This window comes from Anabrus simplex, chromosome 5 (genome assembly GCF_040414725.1).
Source record: "Anabrus simplex isolate iqAnaSimp1 chromosome 5, ASM4041472v1, whole genome shotgun sequence".
Classification (NCBI taxonomy): domain Eukaryota; kingdom Metazoa; phylum Arthropoda; class Insecta; order Orthoptera; family Tettigoniidae; genus Anabrus; species Anabrus simplex.
In genome coordinates, this window is record NC_090269.1 from 54,321,718 (window position 1) to 54,341,740 (window position 20,023).

Below are 20,023 nucleotides of genomic sequence, written 5' to 3' on the forward strand. Positions count from 1 at the left end.
TTTCTTGCATTAATATTCAAAGACTTCCTAGTTCCATCACTGCTAATCATTACAATTTCAATTGCAACACGGGAACTGGTAAATGTTGATTCTGTAGTCAGATCATCAATCACCAAATCTACTTGAGTGGTATTAGCAGTATGCAAGCCATTAGATGCACTGTAAATAACCACCAGCTGACACAGAACTGCTACATGGTGTTTCCACATCGACCAACGTAAATAAAATGAAATGTTCCCATAGTGTTTGTTAAAATCTGCTGAAATGCTGTTGGACATTGTCAGGACGGCACATGAAGATATGGTTAAAACTGACACATTCTTAATTTGTGGCTGGTATAAATTCACAATTCATTACGGTGTCCATGCAGTTAACCTGAATAAATGATGGGAAAAATTAGATGAAATTAATGAATTGAAGGAGAGAGCGAGTTAGTCAAATGGCTAGGTTATATGAGACTTACCTCTCGTTGCGGCATGTGGTGCGTGACTTATTGCTGTGTGCCTCGTATTAACAGTTGTGAGATTCAAAGGAAAAGGAAGGGGCAGGGCAAGGAGAGAGAGGCAAATCACAAATTCACAGACATAAAACAAGATATGGGAATTGTCAGAATCAACATAAGACCCCTCCTTACCATTAGGCCTACTGAAAGCTGCTTCATACATATAGATCAATATTTTAACCTGAATCATAATCTTAATGACATTTCAAAAAAGCCGTATCCTATTTGACCTTCTAATTCCCATTTTTAGAAACATCAAACCAACAAGTCATAATTCAGTTTTTCATAATATTCACACCACCATTTCCTCAGCAGCCATCTCTTTTCCCACACCCTTCAGCCGCACCTTAATTCCCCTTTCCCCTCCACCCCCTCTCCTTTCCCCGACCTCTCCCTTTGCTATTTGCTTTACGTAGCACCAACACAGATAAGTCTTATGGTGACGATGGGACAGGAAAGGCCTAAGAATGGGAAGGAAGCAGCCATGGCCTTAATTAAGGTACAGCCGCAGCATTTGCCTGGTGCGAAAATGGGAAACCATGGAAAACCATCTTCAAGAGTGCCGACAGTGGGATTCGAACCCACTATCTCCCGGATGTGAGCTCACAGCTGCGCGCCCCTAACCGCATGGCCAACTCGCCCCAGTATTTACAAAAACAGTAAAGTCTCTTTGATAACATATGCAAATAATATAAATTCTGGTGAAAAGATTTGAGTGCCTTTTAACCTTTTAATGAGTGCGCACGGCATATGTCGTGCAATAATGCCGGCTGCATCCAAGTACGTTTTTGACCGGTAAACAACCTCTGGGGAGTAAGAAATTTCTTCTTAAAAAATTACAATAAACTTATTTATTACAACTTTAAGATACTTTGAGACACAAGAAAAGACATTTTGGATCGAGAAAAACTGTCATTTCAAAACGTTTTTTAATATATCATCTTCACTAATATCTCTGTTAGTTCATCTTTAATATCATCACTCCTTAGCATCACTTTTAATTTACAAACGAAGAAACATTCACAGTTATATTTACGAAAACCAAAAATATTTATAGCTACGAAGAGCACAAACATCTATCCACATCGGCGGTAATTGTAACACTGCTATAACCTGTAGGCCAACGGCGCGCCAAACTCGTACACTGTAGGAAGTACACGCATTTCCATTAGCGACTACCGCCATACAAACTAGGATTTGTACAGTGACACTATTCGAATAACTGAACTTCCAAAAATGCCGACAGGTACTAGCCTAAAACAACAAATGCCGTGCTCCCTCATGTGGGACCAAACGACGAATGTCGTGCACACTCTATTGACTGTCCTTAGGTGCACTCATTAACAGGTTATATGTAGGAACAGATAGTAATTGTTACAATTTTTTCTCACTCATGATCCTACCTAAAGAAAAACTGTCGGACTTATTTGTCTTAATCTTCCGTCGGGCACAATGTACCACGGACATCCCTTACTGGTATTTTTCAATGAACTGACGTAACCATTCACGTGAAATGGCCTTGACCCACATTAGTTTCTTAAACGCCATTGTAGTACTTCCTGGTTCATAGCTGCCTGCTATTTTTGTTTCAATATCAATAAAAGTGTCCGCGAGATACATTGTACCCCTTACGTACATTACAGAAATATGCAGTTAATTGTAATGATGTTCATGATTTACCCATGTATTATCGAATGTAATATTACTTTCCTTTCTCTAGATAAATGACAAGAAATAATTTCTTACCTGCAATATACACACTTCAAACTAAGCCCATGGCACTACAGACCTGAAGGGCCTTGCCCTACCAAGCGACTGCTGCTCAGCTCCAAAGGCATGCAGGTTATGAGGTGTCATGTGGTCAGCACGAAGAATCCTCTCGGCTGTTATTCTTGGCTTTCAAGACCAGGGCCGCTATCTCACCGTCAGATAGCTTCTCAATTCTAATCATGTAGGCTGAGTGGACCTCGAACCAGCCCTCAGATTCAGGTAAAAATTCCTGACCTGGCTGGGAATCAAATCCGGGGCCTCCAGGCAAGAGGCAGGCATGCTATCCCTACACCACGGAACCAGCATTATACACACTTTACGTGGTACTAAATTCCTTTCAAAATAATTTTTTTTTTTGCTAGTTGCTTTACGTCGCACCGACATGGCGACGATGGGACGGAGAAGGGCTAGGAGTGGGAAGGAAGCGGCCGTGGCCTTAATTAAGGTACAGCCCCAGCATTTGCATGGTGTGAAAATGGGAAACTACGGAAAACCATCTTCAGGGCTGCCGACAGGGGGATCAAAATAAATTAAGGAATACTAAAATTTTAAAAGATCATACGTAGTTAGATTTTCTGACAGCGCAGAACCATAAATGTAAATGGAATCTTTCAGATGTACTAAAACTGATAGTGTAAGAACAGGGATAATTTAACTATTGGTAGAAAATCTAGATTTTTCTTCAACATAAAATTAGATGTTCAGCACAGTTCAAATTTTTTGTCAGATCACTTTTCAAGATGTGCTATATTTTTATTAGTAGCTTACAAAGTCTTAATTTTATTATACAAAGGAGGTTCAAAGAATCTCCAACACATTTTATAGTACTGTTATTTTTATGTTTACCCAAAATTACATTATAATATCCATTCCTTAACTTTGATTTCAAATACATGAGGTGTAAGAATGTGGTATCTAACATATAAGGAGTGGGGAACACAGCTAAGCACTTCAGACCTTTTCTTGAGAATTCAGGGTAGTCAATCATAACATATAGTCAGAAGTTTGCTAGTTGTAATTGTGAAAAGTGTTATTTTATTGAACTATCAGATGGAAGTTCTGCCAACGAACCCTCTTTTTTTACAACCTGTTTTACATTGCACCGACATATATAGCTCTTATGGCGATGATGGGATAGGAAAGCGCTGGGAGTGAGAAGGAAGTGGCTGTGGCCTTAATTAAGGTACAGCCCCAGCATTTGCCTGGTGTGAAAATGGGAAACCACTAAAAACTATCTTCAGGGCTGCCGACAATGGGGTTCGAACCCACTATCTCCCGGGTGCAAGCTCACAGCTGCGCGCCCCTAACCGCACGGCCAACTCGCCCGGTAAAGAACCTTCTTGGATCTAAGAGAGAGGTTAGTAGATAGCCTATCAGCAAATATATTCCTTATTCACGTCACTTTATTCCATCACTAGGAAATACTCCCTTAGCAGCAAGTGCAGCAATGTCCCCACAGACCACCCAGAATGTGCCTATATTCACTCTCAAAGTTCTTACTACAAAGAAAATTGTATGTGTAGACACATATGTCTAACCCCTCGTCCTGTTTCCTATACCGGATTGAGAATGATGTGAGATGAAATCACATGGGACAATTCTATGGCTGGATGTCCTTCCTGTCACCAACCTCAGCTGAGGAGCTAATAAAGATGAAATGAACGACGGTGAATGAAAGTGGGTAAGGTGGTGGAAGAATTTGGCTGTGACTTATGAATAGGAACTGCCTGGCATTTGCATGGAAGTGAAAATGGGAAACCATAGAAAACCATTCTCAGAACAGCTGATGGTGGGGTTCAAACTCACCTGTCTCCCAATAATGCAGAACCTAGCTCCATAGCTGTAGCACATTAATATGCAGGGCCACTCTGCTTGGTAAAGAAAATTGTACGTACCTAGGTAAATGAACAAAATGAATATGAATTATAGGAAACCTAAGTCAGAGCGCACACTTCTTGGACACGCGACATGGGACAGGAGACACGACTGAAATAACTTGTCCTGTCCCGTGTCCCATAGGCCACGTACATGCACATCTCTGGGACATTAGTCAAGATGTCCTCTAGTGATTTGGAAGGCTTGTTGTTACAGTACTTCGAGAATTACGAAGAAGTCGGGTGACTAGACGAAAAAATATATTTTGGGTCAACTCATACTCGCATAACGTGGACTGCCAAGAGAATGGTGCTTTCGTGTTGGCTAAGAAAAGATCCTTCATAATTTCATACATTTTATTGCAGAATGAACTGGAAGACATTTCAAAAGTTACTGCATATGGTAAAGCCACTAATTGAGAAAAAAAAAAATTCGGGGATCCTATTCTACCAGCTGAAAGATTATTGATAACACTCATGCTGAATGCTTCGCCTATTTCTCGCCAGATATTTTGACATATGGACCTATTTGAATAATCCTTTAATCTGTAATTACACAGCACTTCATGCTTCTCCACTTCCGCTATAAAATTTGTAGTAGTTTCCTCTACTGAGCTGCATATATTAAAATTACTTCACCAAACTCACGTGCGAAGTGATGGGACACGTCCTACGAAATGCAACAGGCGATACCTCGACGGGACATGTCCGCTGACACATGGGGCAGTCCATGTCCTTGACCGATAAGTGTGCGGGCTTCCTCTTGATTGCACGGGCTGTATCCACTTTGAACATGTCCCTTTTGTCGCATCCCATGTGTCGTGTCCCTTGTCCAATAAGTGTGCGCTCCGCCTAAGGTACACATTAAAGAAATTTAACACCTGTTAGGTTGTTGTTCCTTTTTCCTCTCCTTCCTAAAATTTTATTTTCTGCTTTGCTTCTTAGTCCTTTCAAGTTCTTATTGAAATTCCCTTTTCCTTCAGGTTTGTCAACAACTTCAAAGGAAGCGGGCTATTAATTATTTACTGATGAAGTAGTTAATATTATTGTAAAACGTACAAATGAAGAACCCATGGCTTAAAGGCATAAAGGCTTTTACAGTACCAGAATTGAATTTCTATAATTTCCGACTCACTCAAAAATATTTCCCATTCACCTTGCCACTCTGAAAACGATTGGCATTAACACTTTCCCAGCTTTCCCTAAAATGTTTACAAACTGGTATGTCAGGACTGAGTGTTATACCACATACTTTACATTCAAATAAACATTGTGAAATAAGCTCAGATAAGTGATGATGGCAGGAGAAACAACAATTCCCTGCCCAATTTTTGTTCAAGTAAGACACATGCTCCATTAAAATGTCCAGTGTTTGATGCAGTTCTGTCACATCAGAGAATTCGTACATTGTTTTCTATATCCCAGTACGTTAATACATTCCAAATAGCGTTCGCCTGTTCTTCACCAGAATAATTCTGTAAGTTTGGAACCCCTATGAGCTGCTCACTGTCCTCAAATGCAACAACTAGTCTTTCTTCTTTTGGATCCCTGTCATTCACTGCAGGCAACAGTTTACCCTACAATGAACAGTAAGAATTACAGGTATATCATTCTTGGAAGCAGATTTGATTGTTTTAGAATGTTCTTTTCTCTTCTTCTGCCTGATTCGATGAATAGAAGTCCTGTCGCCTGAAAGATGTATACAGAATCCCTTACACTGGTATCTATTCAAAGCAGCAACTAATTTAGGAGAAATACAATTTTTTATACCACGTCTTGCAGCATTCTGCATTGATGTACTCTCAGCAGTCTCTCCTAAAAATTCACAAACGTTGATTTCATTTGAACTCAGAAGTGTGCTATCTGAATCTTCAGATGATGAAGAAGGAGGTATAGTACAAGATGTAGATGCTGCACACTGTCGTTTCTCTTTCCTTTTCTCTTCTTGTAATTTTATTTGCCTCGCATTCTTTTCTTTATCTGCGAGTTTTGGTCTACTCCTGCAAGGTAAACTCTGTGTCCTGGCTCTCTCTGGCGAAGTAAACACATCCTGTCTTCTTCTAACTTCATCACTTGTACAGCATTCGCATGTACAATATCAAATAAATTGTCAACTCCTCTTCACGATGGTTAAAAGTATATTCTCACTTGTTTGCAGTTTTTTCTGTATTTTCTTCAATTTTCTCCACTTAGAATACAAGTTAATAAGTTTTTGTGAACAATGCTGATTAGCTCTTGTCTGAATTCTTGCTTTCTCCCAAAATATTCACTCACGAACCACAAGATTAGCACTTACACTGACAGCTAATTTTACCTCCTGTATATTATAAAATAAAACTTCAAGCGCTTGTCTATTTTATGGATTTTTGTGTCCAGTTATTTGGTGTTTTATATCACTTATTAAAAACACACGTTCCCTGGCAATGCATAATTTATGTTACATTATGTTAGTGACCCGAAAACATGTGTGACACTATGGATAAAAACGCACGTACTGACTCAGCGTTGGGTGGCAAGTCTGGACTTGCTCTTCGTGCAATTTCACACTCACTTCAGCACGGGTTAGAATACTCCAACTTCAACAAAAATTTGTATAGGCATGTTTTAGAATTATCTGAACAAAACTGGAGGGTGAGCATTCAGAAATTAAGTCAAAAAAATAAGGGACACCCAACTGTACAGTAGAGATGAGTACATTTCTTTGTTTAGTCACAACAGAATCAAAAGCATCTTACAGTGTATTAAGTTTTGATGATGGGTCTACACACAATGACAAACTTGTTCCAATCAGAGTGTTTTTAAATTGGTAAATGCTAATTACCTGAAGTTTAATGAGTTTGGTCCACATACTTTTTTCTTTTTTTTTGCTATGGGCTTTACGTCGCACTGACAAAGATAGGTGTTATGGCGACGATGGGATAGGAAAGGCCTAGGAATGGGAAGGAAGCGGCCGTGGCCTTAAGGTACAGCCCCAGCATTTGCCTGGTGTGAAAATGGGAAACCACGGAAAACCATCTTCAGGGCTGCCGACAGTGGGGTTCGAACCCACTATCTCCCGATTACTGGATACTGGCCGCACTTAAGCGACTGCAGCTATCGAGCTCGGTTATACTTACATTAACGCGAGTTATTTGCTGGGATATAGGCGGCACCGTATAACACCGTTCATTACCGTCCTAATATCATCAGATAAATACGCCGTTCCCGCACTAGGAGTCACTTTCACGACCATTACAGATAGAGGTAACTATCTTATCACGTTCATACTGATCACTTCCGGATCAAATTAGAACATTGCACATACATTGTGCCACAGTTAAACACAATTTAATTGTACTTGTCTCGAAAACATATCACTGGCTCAGTTCTCATATATATCCGAACAAAGCGTCCTCTGACAAATATGGTCTCGGCGGGCGATCGACCAACCAGCACGAAATTCAGACAAAGAATGAGGTGAAGCTCCCTCGTCACTTGAAGTTATAAAGACACGTAGATTTCTATTCAAAGGCGGGGACTCCCCTCTGATGAATGGAATGTCTGTTGAGCGGGCGGTTTAGTTTGAATGAGAAGCCGTTGATGATGCGAAATAAACATATTGACCTTAAGTAGGCACCAAATACATCTTACGGAATCGGAAAAATTACACTTTTCTTTCTGGACACATCAGAACTGTGGAGTATCGGCGCAATGACAGATTATTATCATAAATAATACAGGTTTAAACATGCCGTTAGAGAATTGTAGAAGACAGGTGGTCTAATGTTCTAAGGGGAAGGAGAATGCGGGCTTAGGGCTCTATACAGGATCAGAATTCAGGACAGGTGTCTGTGAGAAATCGGTACGAGTCACTCCAAGGAGAGGAAGGGAAAAGGTAGGAAAGGGAAATGTAGAGTAGAGGATAGGAAAAGAAAGTTGGAACAGCATCATGGGAGGGAGAAAAGGGAGGAGGAAGTAGCTTCTGCAGCTATCAGGAAAGATAGGGCCGACAAGGAGGGGAGGGTATCAAATGAGGTGGGTAGGGTTGAGGCTTTGGTCATGGGGGATTCCATCGTTAGACATGTGGGAAAAGTGTGTGGAGGCAAGGGAACCACGGTGGAGTGTTATCCAGGAATTAGGTTGAGGCAGATGTTGAGGAAAGTAGAAGATAAGGAGTAGGAGAAGGAGAAGGCGGTAGTGTTTCACGTTGGTACCAACATTGTAAGGCAAGCTGGTATAAGTACCAACATAGTTGGGGATGTGTGGGATCCGGTAAATGCAGCACGGGTGAGGTTTAAGGAAGTGGAGATTGTTATCAGTGGAATACTGTGTAGGAGGGATACTGACTGGAGGGTGATTGGGGATTTAAATGAGACTATGGAGTGGGTATGTGGGAAACTGGGAGTGAAATTTCTGGATCCTAAATGGGTGGGTAGGAGATAGATCTGCGCTCAGATGGCCTTCACTTAAAACGCAATGGTACGTATAAGTTAAAAAAATTTGTCTGGAAGGGTAATAGGGAGGTACATTCTAGGGAGCAGTGATAAGGGTACAGAGATCAGGAAGTCAAGTAGGGATGAAATAAAAATGTTAGTGATGAACCTTAGAAGTATTTTTAAAGAAAGGAATAGAATTAAGTAATTAAATAGATATATACTTACCAGATATTGTAATAGTTGAATCATGGCTGAGAAATGATATAATGGATGCAGAAATTTTCTCACGGAACTGGAGTGTGCATCGTAGAGATAGGAGAGAAATGGTGGGAGGGAGAGTATTCATTCTGGTGAAAGAAGAATTTGTAAGCTACGAAAAAGTTAAAGATGACAAACATGAAATTTTAGGTGTAAGGCTCATTTCTAACGATAATAGGCAACTTGATGTCTTTGGAATGTACAGACCGGGAAACGGTAGCGCTCACACGGATTCAGAATTATTTGATAAGATAATCAGCTACGGGGGAAACAACATGGAAAGGAATGTAATTGTAATGGCAGATTTGAATTACCAAATGTCAACTGGGAAGGAAATGTGAATGACAGGAAGCATGACCAACAAATGGCAAATAAGCTAATATGGGAAGGACAGCTGATTCAGAAAGTGATGGAACCAACTAGAGGGAAAAATATCCTGGACATGGTGCTGGTAAAACCAGATGAGCTATATAGAGAAACCGAAGTAATAGATGGTATTAGTGATCATTAGACCTCAGATTTTTAGGTGATAACATTTGTATTTTAGGTGCCTAAAATAGGCTCTCAAATATGTAAAAATAGGTTCTACAAAATATGTTTTAGGCAGCTTGAATTTTACGTATTTTAATAAGCACTTATAAATTAAAATGCCATTTTTTCCCCTCTAAATTAATAACAACTCTAAATGCATACAAGTAATAAGGCAATAACATGTTAATACAATATTTCACATACACAATGGTTCACCACATTTTTGAATTATTATCTCTAAATAATAAAAACATTGAATTACAAGCATGTTACTGCCCATAATTTGATGCACAGTAAATTACTAGCATTTTTTCTAGATTTTCTGTTGTGAAACTACACCGCTTGTCTGACAACACTAGCTTGTAGGCTGAGAAAGTACACTCAGCATCAACAGAGGTTACAGGGCTGTATTTGAATTTTGGTACGAGACTTGGGGAGATATCACATTCAACGTTAGTTTTGCCAATTAAACATCAGTCACGGCACGAAGAATTGACAGTCCTGAGTTCTTCTGCAGTAGTTTATTAAGCTTGTCCCGAATTCTATCGCCAGCAGGGCCTGAGCTAAGCAGATTTTTTCTTTCACCTCTTCTAACAAATCCAACTGTTTGTAAACAGGTTTCCCGGAAGACTCAAGTGCAGAAATAACAGGGACCAAAAAAGTATAATGGAACCTGATGTAGGCAATTTCTTGAGAAATGGTTACATCCTTTAGAACATTTTTGGCCGAAGTGATGCACATGGTATCTTCATTTAGGGCAAGTACAAAACTTCTGATGCATCGTTCGCTGTAGTACACAATGGCCTGAAACCAAGTCCGCCAGCACGTAAGGATGGGTTCTGGTAGCAGTGGAAGATCAGGTAATTCATTGCGGAACAACTGGATTCATGTGGGAGCTTTTACAAAAATTTTCTTAGTGGAGGAGATCATCTTGTTGACTGGAGGAAATTCGGCATGTATCTGTTCAGCCACGCAACTCATAGCATGAGCAAGACAAGTGACGTGAATCAAAGCGGGGTAAAATACTTTCAGCAACTTAACAGCAGCAATCATGTAGGTGGCTGCATCAGTAAATATAAGAAGCACCTTATTTTCGTCCATGTTATTGGGGAAAAGCACCTTGAGACCTTTATTTACAAACTGAGCAACTCTTTAGTTAACTGTCTGATGCATATGAAACATGGCGAATACAGCGTGTCGGGATCTAATTTTCTGACTATCAAGTGGGCAATATAACGACCTAGACTGTCAGTAGTCTCATCGACAGAGATCCAGATGTACGAGTCTCCTATATTTTCCCTTATCCGCCAGACTGTGTCTTCGTAAAGAGTGTCCAGCTAGTTTTTTCTTAAAGTTCAGTTGTTCCGATGACAATATTTTTTGTAAAAAACTTTTGAAGGAAGGATTTTCAAGCGAGTTGAAGGGAATATTTGCCGACACAAGAGCTCTGCAAAAGTCCGCACGGAATTAGTCACTGCTTCCCTTATTTGGTGATTACGTTGTTAATAATCTTAGTTTAAGATTTGATTTTCTTTGCAGATTTTCCTGATGTTCAATCCCCTGGACATGTTGACTAAGATACGATCGCCTTTCACTGGACACCTAGAAACAACAGCAAATATAAATAGTCGCAAATATTGTGTAAACCGTGCAAGTATATGGACCAGATGAAAATATGCACAGAATACTATTCAAATTCATAGTGCCTTGTAGCGCTTCCCGATCCCTCTAGTAACACAGCAGAGGTAATAATTCCATGTGACTATTCCTATCCTGGTCCAGCCTTTGTAAGACAGACCCTCTAAAGAGGGTGCGCGGCATCTGCCGTGTACAGGAAACTGCGTGCTTTTGTAGTGGACAATAGTATAGTGTGCGAGTTTCACGAATGTTTCGGACAGTACAAATACACAGTCCCCGAGCCAGGGGAAATTACCATTTAAGGTTTAAATCTCCGATCCGGCCCAGAATCAAACCCGTGGCCCTCCGAACCGAAGGCAACTATGCTGACCATTCAACCAAGGAGCCGAACACAGTAGAGGTGAATTAAATTCATTTCTTTTCCTGTTTTGTTATGTTCGGTTAGATTATGTTGGCCAGCATTTTTGTTACTACTGGTACTGATGCCTGCGCAAGGCTGAATTCCGTGTTCTTTCCTCCCTACATTTACTGTATGCTTATCAAAAAAAAATCATTGCTGTATATATTTACAATGTGTATAATTTGTCATACACTTCCTACAACTGATAAAAGTGCATATCTAATTTTCTTACAATTTCCACCTCGTATTTTTAGGTTCCCTATGGCAGCATGATATTTTCATTTTTCAATACGTTTGTACTATTATTCCTCTTCTAAAACCTGCTTGAAAATTTGCCTTTCTACGAAATGAATAGACCTTACAGTACCACACAAACATGGCCAGTTTTTAACGATTCTATAAACAAAAAATCGAGGGATTGGGATGCGCTGCAATCCCCAATTCATATTTACTGTTATACTTCGTTTAGTGTGTGTACACTGAATTGATGTATAAAATGTTTAAAACGTAATACAACAGAGAGATAGAACGCCTACGAATTAAGTACGACTCTCACACCAAAATCCGTACTTCAGAGTGAAATATAAAACAAATTTCACTTATATCTTTGCTGCAAACGTTGCAGAATATAATTTTTCCATCCGACGTGAAATGGGGAAACTCCTGCAACCACTGTTTAATTAAGGTTGTCTTGGAAGCTGCCACTTTCGGTATAATGCACACACTGAGCAAACGGACGCACCGAAAGTTTCTCACAGAATGGAATGAAGAGTTTCGTTTCCAGCAGGTCAATGGACACTGTCCCCCACCTCGTGACACATAGACTAAGGGACAAAGGGAGTATACACAGCGGGAGGTTCTTAAGGATTTGCGGGGAGTGGTAACTGGTTTACAGCTTCACATTTTGTCTGAAAAGAATTTCAAGGAAATACTATTCAAGATACTGAAAACGAGTTGGCAAATATTTAAGTTTCTCCAACTAAATTAAAAGAATTTTTAATCGATTTAGGGATAAAATGTAGCAATTATAGGAATACTGTATAGGCAAAAATAGGTTCTAACGCCACTTTAAGCATTTTTAGGCACTATAGGACCATCGTTTCTAACCTTATAAATACATGAAACATGTAAGTTCAACTTCATTTTAGGTTATCTCTTAAGCAACAAAACATGGTTTTGCCTAAAATCCGAGGTCTAGTGACCATGAAGCTGTTTTTGTTGTAGTTAAAAATAAATATGAAGAAAGGAAGAGCATAAAAGTAGGACTATTAAGCAGTACCATATGGCTGATAAAGTAGGCACGAGGCAGTTTAAAAAAAGTAACTATGATCGGTGGAAAACAGTAAATAAAAATGTAAACAGACTCCGGGATGTGTTTAAAAAATTGTTTTGGAATGTGAGAACAGGTTTGTACCTTTAAAGATAGTAAGAAATGGTAAAGACCCACCTTATTATAATAGAGAAATAAAGAGACTAAAAAGGAGGTGCAGATTTGAAAGAAATAAGAGTTAGAAATGGCTGTGGAAGTAAGGAGAAATTGAAGGAACGTACTAGGAAATTGAATCTAGCAAAGAAGTCAGCTAAGGATAACAGGATGGCAAGCACAATTAGCAGTCATACAAATTTTAGTGAAAAATGGTAGGGTATGTATAGGAACTTTAAGGCAGAAACAGGTTCCAAGAATAATTAATGAAAAAGGGGAGTGTGTATGTGAGGATCTTCAAAAGGCAGAAGTGTTCAGTCAGAAGTATGTAAAGCTTGTTGGTTACAAGGAATAATGTCCAGATAGAGGAGGTGACTAATGCTAAAGAAGTATTAAAATCAACATATAATAACATTGACATTTACAATAAGATACAAAAGTTGAAAACTAGAAAAGCAGCTGTAATTGATAAGATTTCTGGGGATATACTAAAGACAATGGGTTGGGATATAGTACCATATCTGAAATACTTATTTGATTATTGTTTGGGTGAGGGAGCTATACCAAATGAATAGACAGTTGCGATAGTTGCCCCTGAGTGTAAAGGAAAGGGTGATAGACATAAAGCTGAAAATTACAGGCCAGTAAGTTTGACATGCATTACATGTAAGCTTTGGAAAGGCACTCTTTCTGATTATATTAGATATGTTTGCAAAATTAATAACTGTTTCGATAGAAAGTTCGGTTTTAGGAAATGTTATTCCACTGAAGCTCAACTTGTAGGATTCCAGCAGGATATAGCAGATATCTTCGATTCAGGAGGTCAAATGGACTGTATCGCGATTGTCCTGTCTAAAGCATTTGATACGGTGGATCATGGGAGACTACTGGCTAAAATGAGTGCAATTGGACTAGACAAAAGAGTGTCTGAATGGGTTGCTATATTTCTAGAAAATAGATCTCAGAGAATTAGAGTAGGCAAAGCTTTATCTGACCCTGTAATAATTAAGAGGGTAATTCCTCAAGGCAGTATTATTGGACCTTAATGTTTTCATATATATATAAATGATATCAGTAAAGAAGTGGAATCAGAGGTAAGGCTTTTTGCAGATGTTGTTATTCTGTATTGAGTAATAAATAAGTTACAAGGTTGTGAGCAACTGCACCATGACCTCGATAATGTTGTGAGATGGGCAGCAGGCAATGGTATGATGATAAACAGGGTTAAAAGTCAGGTTGTGAGTTTCACAAATAGGAGAAGTCCTCTCAGTTTTAATTACTGCGTTGATAGGGTGAAAGTTCCTTTTGGAGACCATTGTAAGTATCTAGGTGTTAATATAAGGAATGATTTTCATTGGGTTAATCACATAAATGGGATTGTAAATAAAGTGTACAGATCTCTGGTCATGGTTATGAGGGTGTTTAGGCATTGTAGTAAGGATGTAAAGGAGAGGGCACATAAGTCTCTGGTAAGACCCCAACTAGAGTATGGTTCCAGTGTATGGGACGCTCACCAGGATTACTTGATTCAAGAACTGGAAAAAAAAAAAAAAAAAAAAAACAAAGAAAAGCAGCTTGATTTGTTCTGGGTGATTTCCAACAAAAGAGTAGCGTTACAAAAGTGTTGCAAAGTTTGGGCTGGGAAGAATTGGGAGAAAGAAGATGAGCTGCTCGACTAAGTGGTATGTAGGATGCTAATTATTTTTTTAATATCACCTATTCAATATCGAATGTCATATCTTCAAAACGGATCCATAATGATATTTATCCCTTGCAATGTAAGTGGTATGTTCCGAGCTGTCAGTGGATAGATGGCGTGGAATGACATTAGTAGACGAATAAGTTTGTGTGGAGTCTTTAAAAAGTAGGAAAAATCACAATATGAAGATAAAGTTGGAATTCAAGTGGACAAATTGGGGCAAATATTCATTTATAGAAAGGGGAGTTAGGGATTGGAATAACTTACCAAGGGTAGGAAGGGGAGTTAGGGTTTGGAATAACTTACCAAGGGAAATGTTCAATGAATTTCTAATTTCTTTGAAATCACTTCAGAAAAGGCTAGGAACACAACAGATGGGAAATCTGCCACCTAGGCGACTGCCCTAAATGCAGATCAGTATTGATTGATTGATTGATTGATTGATGCAAGCTCACAGCTGCACGCCCCTAACTGCACGGCCAACTCGCCCAGTAAGAACATGTTTCTGTGATTCAGTAAATAGTTTAAGAATTTGAAAATAATACTATAGCTACTCTAGCCCCTCTTTCTCAATTTAGAAGTTGATTTTTATACTTACGAATCTAAATCCTTCTCGGCCTTTGAAATCTCAGTTTCATTTTTCTTCAGACATTCATTTAGATCTCTAAGTTCTTGAGAGAGACCATTCACAGTCTTACCAACAACATTGTCAAGATCCTTATGAAAGTTATCTGAAACTGAAAAGAACATATTTTTGTTATGCCTAAAAACTACTATGAGAAGTATTTTAGCTCAGAACTCTGGCTAGAAAGGTTCTGTCATCAAAGGTTCAGCATATGAATTGTATTAAAATTCTTGTTCTTAATGATACATGTGCTCCAAAGTAATATTTCTCTTCTTTGCTATTTGTTTTACATTGCACCGACACAGATAGATCTTATGGTGACGTTGGGACAAGAAAGGCCTAGGAATGGGAAGGAAGCGGCCGTGCCCTTAATTAAGGTACAACCCCAGCATTTTCCTGGTGTGAAAATGGGAAACTACAGAAAACCATCTTCAAAGGTGCCGACAGTGGGATTCGAACCCACTATCTCCCGGATGTGAGCTCACAGCTGCGCGCTCCTAACCGCATGGCCAACTCGCCCGGCCACTGCAAATACACAAAGACAATAAATACAGTACCAGTAGTATAATGGTTCAAATTTAAAATTCAGCTGTTTAAAAGTTGAACCTAACATCGTATGCACAATCTTGGCTCAGCCCAGTAATATTCAAGGATTTCATAACAGGTTAGATTTACGTCAGTGTTGGAATATGTTTATTTTCTCACTGAATATATATATATCTTATGTATTATAGTTGTAAAAAATCTATTTCAAGTTTACATGTTGGTATCTAATGTTCATATGTATTATTCTTAGGAGTAATCGAGTCATTTTTCCTTGCATTTTTTTTGGTACTGGTAACTGTGTGAATTGTAGAACTTGAGTGACAATCATAACAATAAAATGTGTGTGAAGAAGCTATGGTGTCATTGTAATTTTTAGCATGAAACTAGTATTACGTTGAAAAAAAGAATCAAAATCAACAGGTTAAGGACCAAAAGCGCAACAGTGCAGTCCAGAAAATATAAGATGGAATGGAGTAACAAGAATTAACAGACAAAGCGAGTTGTAACAATAATAATGGAGAAATGGCGGTATTGTGGACCCAGGAAGAAACACCAAATAAGAACATGGCTAAGCTTACAGTAGAGAACTACTTTTTGTGGGCGTTAGAGGTGAAACAAGAACTGTTGTTGAAAAATGTGTAGGAATCAGTTATAGGTTACGACGATGCGCCAGGTTGTCAATTGCCTCGGACAGAAACAAGAAGACAACCCTAAACAATGTGATCGCATTAGTGGTTATTTTCACGTATCTGGGAGAAAATTTTGAAAGTGCCATTGCAGATACTGAATTAGTGAAAAAAGCTTGGGAGAAACTGGACAAGTTGTGCAATAATGGAGGATTAGTGAATGGTGCTATGATACTGAAAGGTGCAGGAATGATAATCGCAGGAATCTTACAGAGGAATATGCAATATCATTTCTTTCCTCTGTACTACATATACATCATTCGTCCCGTTTGTAAGCTGACATGATTAAACTGACAATCTCGAAGGTGAAGGCAAGATTACTTACTGAAGAAAGCAGAAAGAAACTTCAGAAAAATGGAATACAGGCTTATGACACTGGAAAACATGAGTAGGATGAAGCTCAAGCCATGGCTGTGCAACAGAAACAATGTATTAAGAAAGAAGACGTGGGACAAGGAAAACAGTATAGTTGCTACAATTGTGGTAGATAAGGATGTGTATCCAAATATTGTCACAGTACTCAAAATTGCTTCAAATGCAATAAGTTGGGACATTATTCTAAAGTATATCAAGCACTAAAGAGTGATGAATCATTACAGGAGAGTAAATTAGTGAATGCCAGTGAAAAAGTAGTGAGCTTGGAAATTATACATGACAATTAGTATAAAAGTTTCTGTAGGAACTGAGAAAATTAAAGATCGGCAGTTCAATTCATGTGCATCCCATATGTGTGTCCAACAGAGGAGATGTTTCTAGATATGTCAAGAAATGTGAGTGGGAGTGTGGAAATAGGAGACAACAGTAAGCTGGATATTAGAGGTATAGGTAAGGTGAAAGTATAAATGTCAATAGGATGGACAATTACATTTACAGATGTGTTGTATGTGCTGAATTTGGGTGTGAATTTAATACTGTTGCTAAGTTAACCAGCAAAGGTTTCAAAGTAGGATTTGCAGGTGAGAAATCACTGGTTGTGGATAAGAACGGAGTTGAAATACTGTTTATTGAAAATGGGACCAAATACCAAACCAAACACCATGGCGCAACAGCCCCGAAGGGCCACGGCCTACCAAGCGACCGCTGCTCAGCCCGAAGGCCTGCAGATTATGAGGTGTCGTGTGGTCAGCACGACGATCCCCTCGGCCATTATTCTTGGCTTCCCAGACCGGGGCCACCATCTCACCATCAGAAAGCTCCTCAGTTATAATCACGTAGGCTGAGTGGACCTTGAACCAGCCCTCAGATCCAGGTAAAAAACCCTGACCTGGCCAGGAATCGAACCCAAGGCCTCCAGGTAAGAGGCAGACGCGCTACCCTTACACAGCGGGGCCGGCTGAAAACGGGACGAATTATGTATAAGTAGTACAGACAGAGGGAAGAAATGATATTGCAGCTGTGATTGAGTGTGACCCTATGATAGAGTTAGAATGTAATAATAATAATAATAATAATAATAATAATAATAATAATAATAATAATAATAATAATAATAATAATAACAACATGATATTTTGAAATTCACAGCATGTACATAATAGTATCACTGTGGAATTAATTGGAAAGGTATATATATTTAATTTGTGGTAGGTCATTCTAAATTATTATGCATATATATAGGGTTTTTAGTAATCTATGCATATTGAATTTTCACGACCACACTGTAATCAAAACCGACTTTCAACCTATTAGGTCATGTTACGTACATTTAGTACGTGTAGAAGAGATGTTAAGTACAGAACAAAAATGGCTGATTCAACTGATCTAGCAGTGGATGAGGTAATGGTTTCCTATTGCAGTCGTTCAGTACCAAGCAACACATCCACGGAAAACCACTACGGTTCGGCCATAAAATTTGGACAACTGCTACGCAATTTGATTACCTCATAGCCTTCAAGTCTTACCAAGGATCTAAATGTGCTCAGCATCCTGGACAGTCCAAGGATGCATTAGGGGCAGCAGTTGTCCTCTCATTTGAAAGTAGACTACCAGCAAGCTGCAAACTGTAACTATACTGATCAATGTCACCTACAGGTAACACCCCTGTATTTTGTTTGTGGAACATGTTTCCTGTAGATTTTTAGTTTTGTATTGTTTTTCGTAATGTACCTAACATAATCTGAAAGGAAATACATAGATTTATTTCGTACATTGTGTTTGGGCTTTGACGGTTTAAACTCAAATTTTCATCGCTCTTCTGCAAAGCAACTCCATAAAGCTCAAACTCATACATATCATATCTTAGCGGAATGGCATCCGAAATATGGCATCAACTCTTCTTCATCTATAGATATTTAATGAAAAAATATACAGAACTGTAATAATCTTTTGTTGAACTCACAGAAGAAAGGTCGTAGCTTGGAGAACTTATCCGACTTGAACAATTCGTCATTGTTACAAAGGAGGATGTATTTCATTTCATCATATCTGTTCTGTGACATTGGTTTGTGTACGAGAGGTACCTCTTTGTCAGCAACCAAACTCCAGTAAAATTTTGACTGAGACACTGAGTGGTAGTCGGCAAGTATAATACCAATATAGTTGGTCCATTATAGGACATTATAAATTTTCCAGCTAACTAATTCCTGGTTGCCAGCGTTTCGCTCCAGTAGGTGAGCTATTTACCAACTGATGAGCCCAACTTAGTTAGCTGGAAAATGTATAATGTCCAATAATGGACCATCTATATTGGTATTATAAATTTACTCACTCAGAACAAATATTTCAGGTTCCCTATAGGAATCAACATCTTTATCAACTATAAAAAAACCACTGTATCCTCCAGGTGTTCGTATTTTCATTTGGTGTAATGATGATGATGATGCTTGTTGTGTTAAGGGGCCTAACATCGAAGGTCATCGACCCCTAATGGTACGAAATTAAAGAACAAAAATTTCAAAGGCATCCACTGACCAAAATAAAAATAAAATATGTCATGAAGAATGAATGGATGGACAGAAACCCAACAAAACACAAAACAAACAAACAAAAACCAATGGATCGGACTCAGTAGAGATCGAAAATAACGTTATTACCGACCAAGAAACCACTTATGGAGCACAATGATGCTTGGTGTCTAAAGGGGGCGCAAAATCCAAGTCTAAGGCCCCACAGAATGGTACATGTCGCGAGTAAAATAGAACCATGGTATGTGTCATGTTGGGGTATTAATCACAAGTAGCGAAGACTCACGGTGTTCCACAAAAGATGGTACTACTCACAAGTATTGTACTTCGTACAGGTAACGCAGACCTATGGTGTTTCGCACACAATGGCGCCACTTACAGTCAACGCAAACCGATGAGTTTCCTCACCTAGGTGTACTAGTCACGGGTGCCGGTCCCAAGGGCCCCATGGTGTTCCTCACATAGTGAGTACTAATCACAGGCAACGCAGACCCACGGTGTCGCTCATATAGTGGTACAACTCACAGGCTACGCCCAGACCTGCAGTGTTGCCCACATGGGTACAACGCATGGGTACTGGAATCCACCCGGCCAGGCTTTTTACTGCAACGAATCACAAACCTATTTTGTACCAAGTTAGTGATACTACTCGCAAGTACATGCAACCCATGGTGTTCCCCGCATGATGGTACGAATAAAGAGTAGTTTCATGGTTCTAATTCATTCATCCCTTGGTCGCCCCTTTCAGTCGCC

At 39.2% G+C, this 20,023-nt stretch overlaps 1 protein-coding gene across 1 annotated transcript in view; it reads right to left on the minus strand.

Annotated features, from left to right (window-relative positions):
• LOC136874322 (centromere protein K) overlaps nt 1-20,023 on the minus strand; it is an 84,173-nt gene that overhangs the window by 44,029 nt on the left and 20,121 nt on the right. The window contains exon 3 of the mRNA XM_067147964.2: nt 15,109-15,247. Coding sequence (XP_067004065.2) covers nt 15,109-15,247 — 139 coding nt within the window. The remainder of the gene's footprint in view (nt 1-15,108; nt 15,248-20,023) is intronic.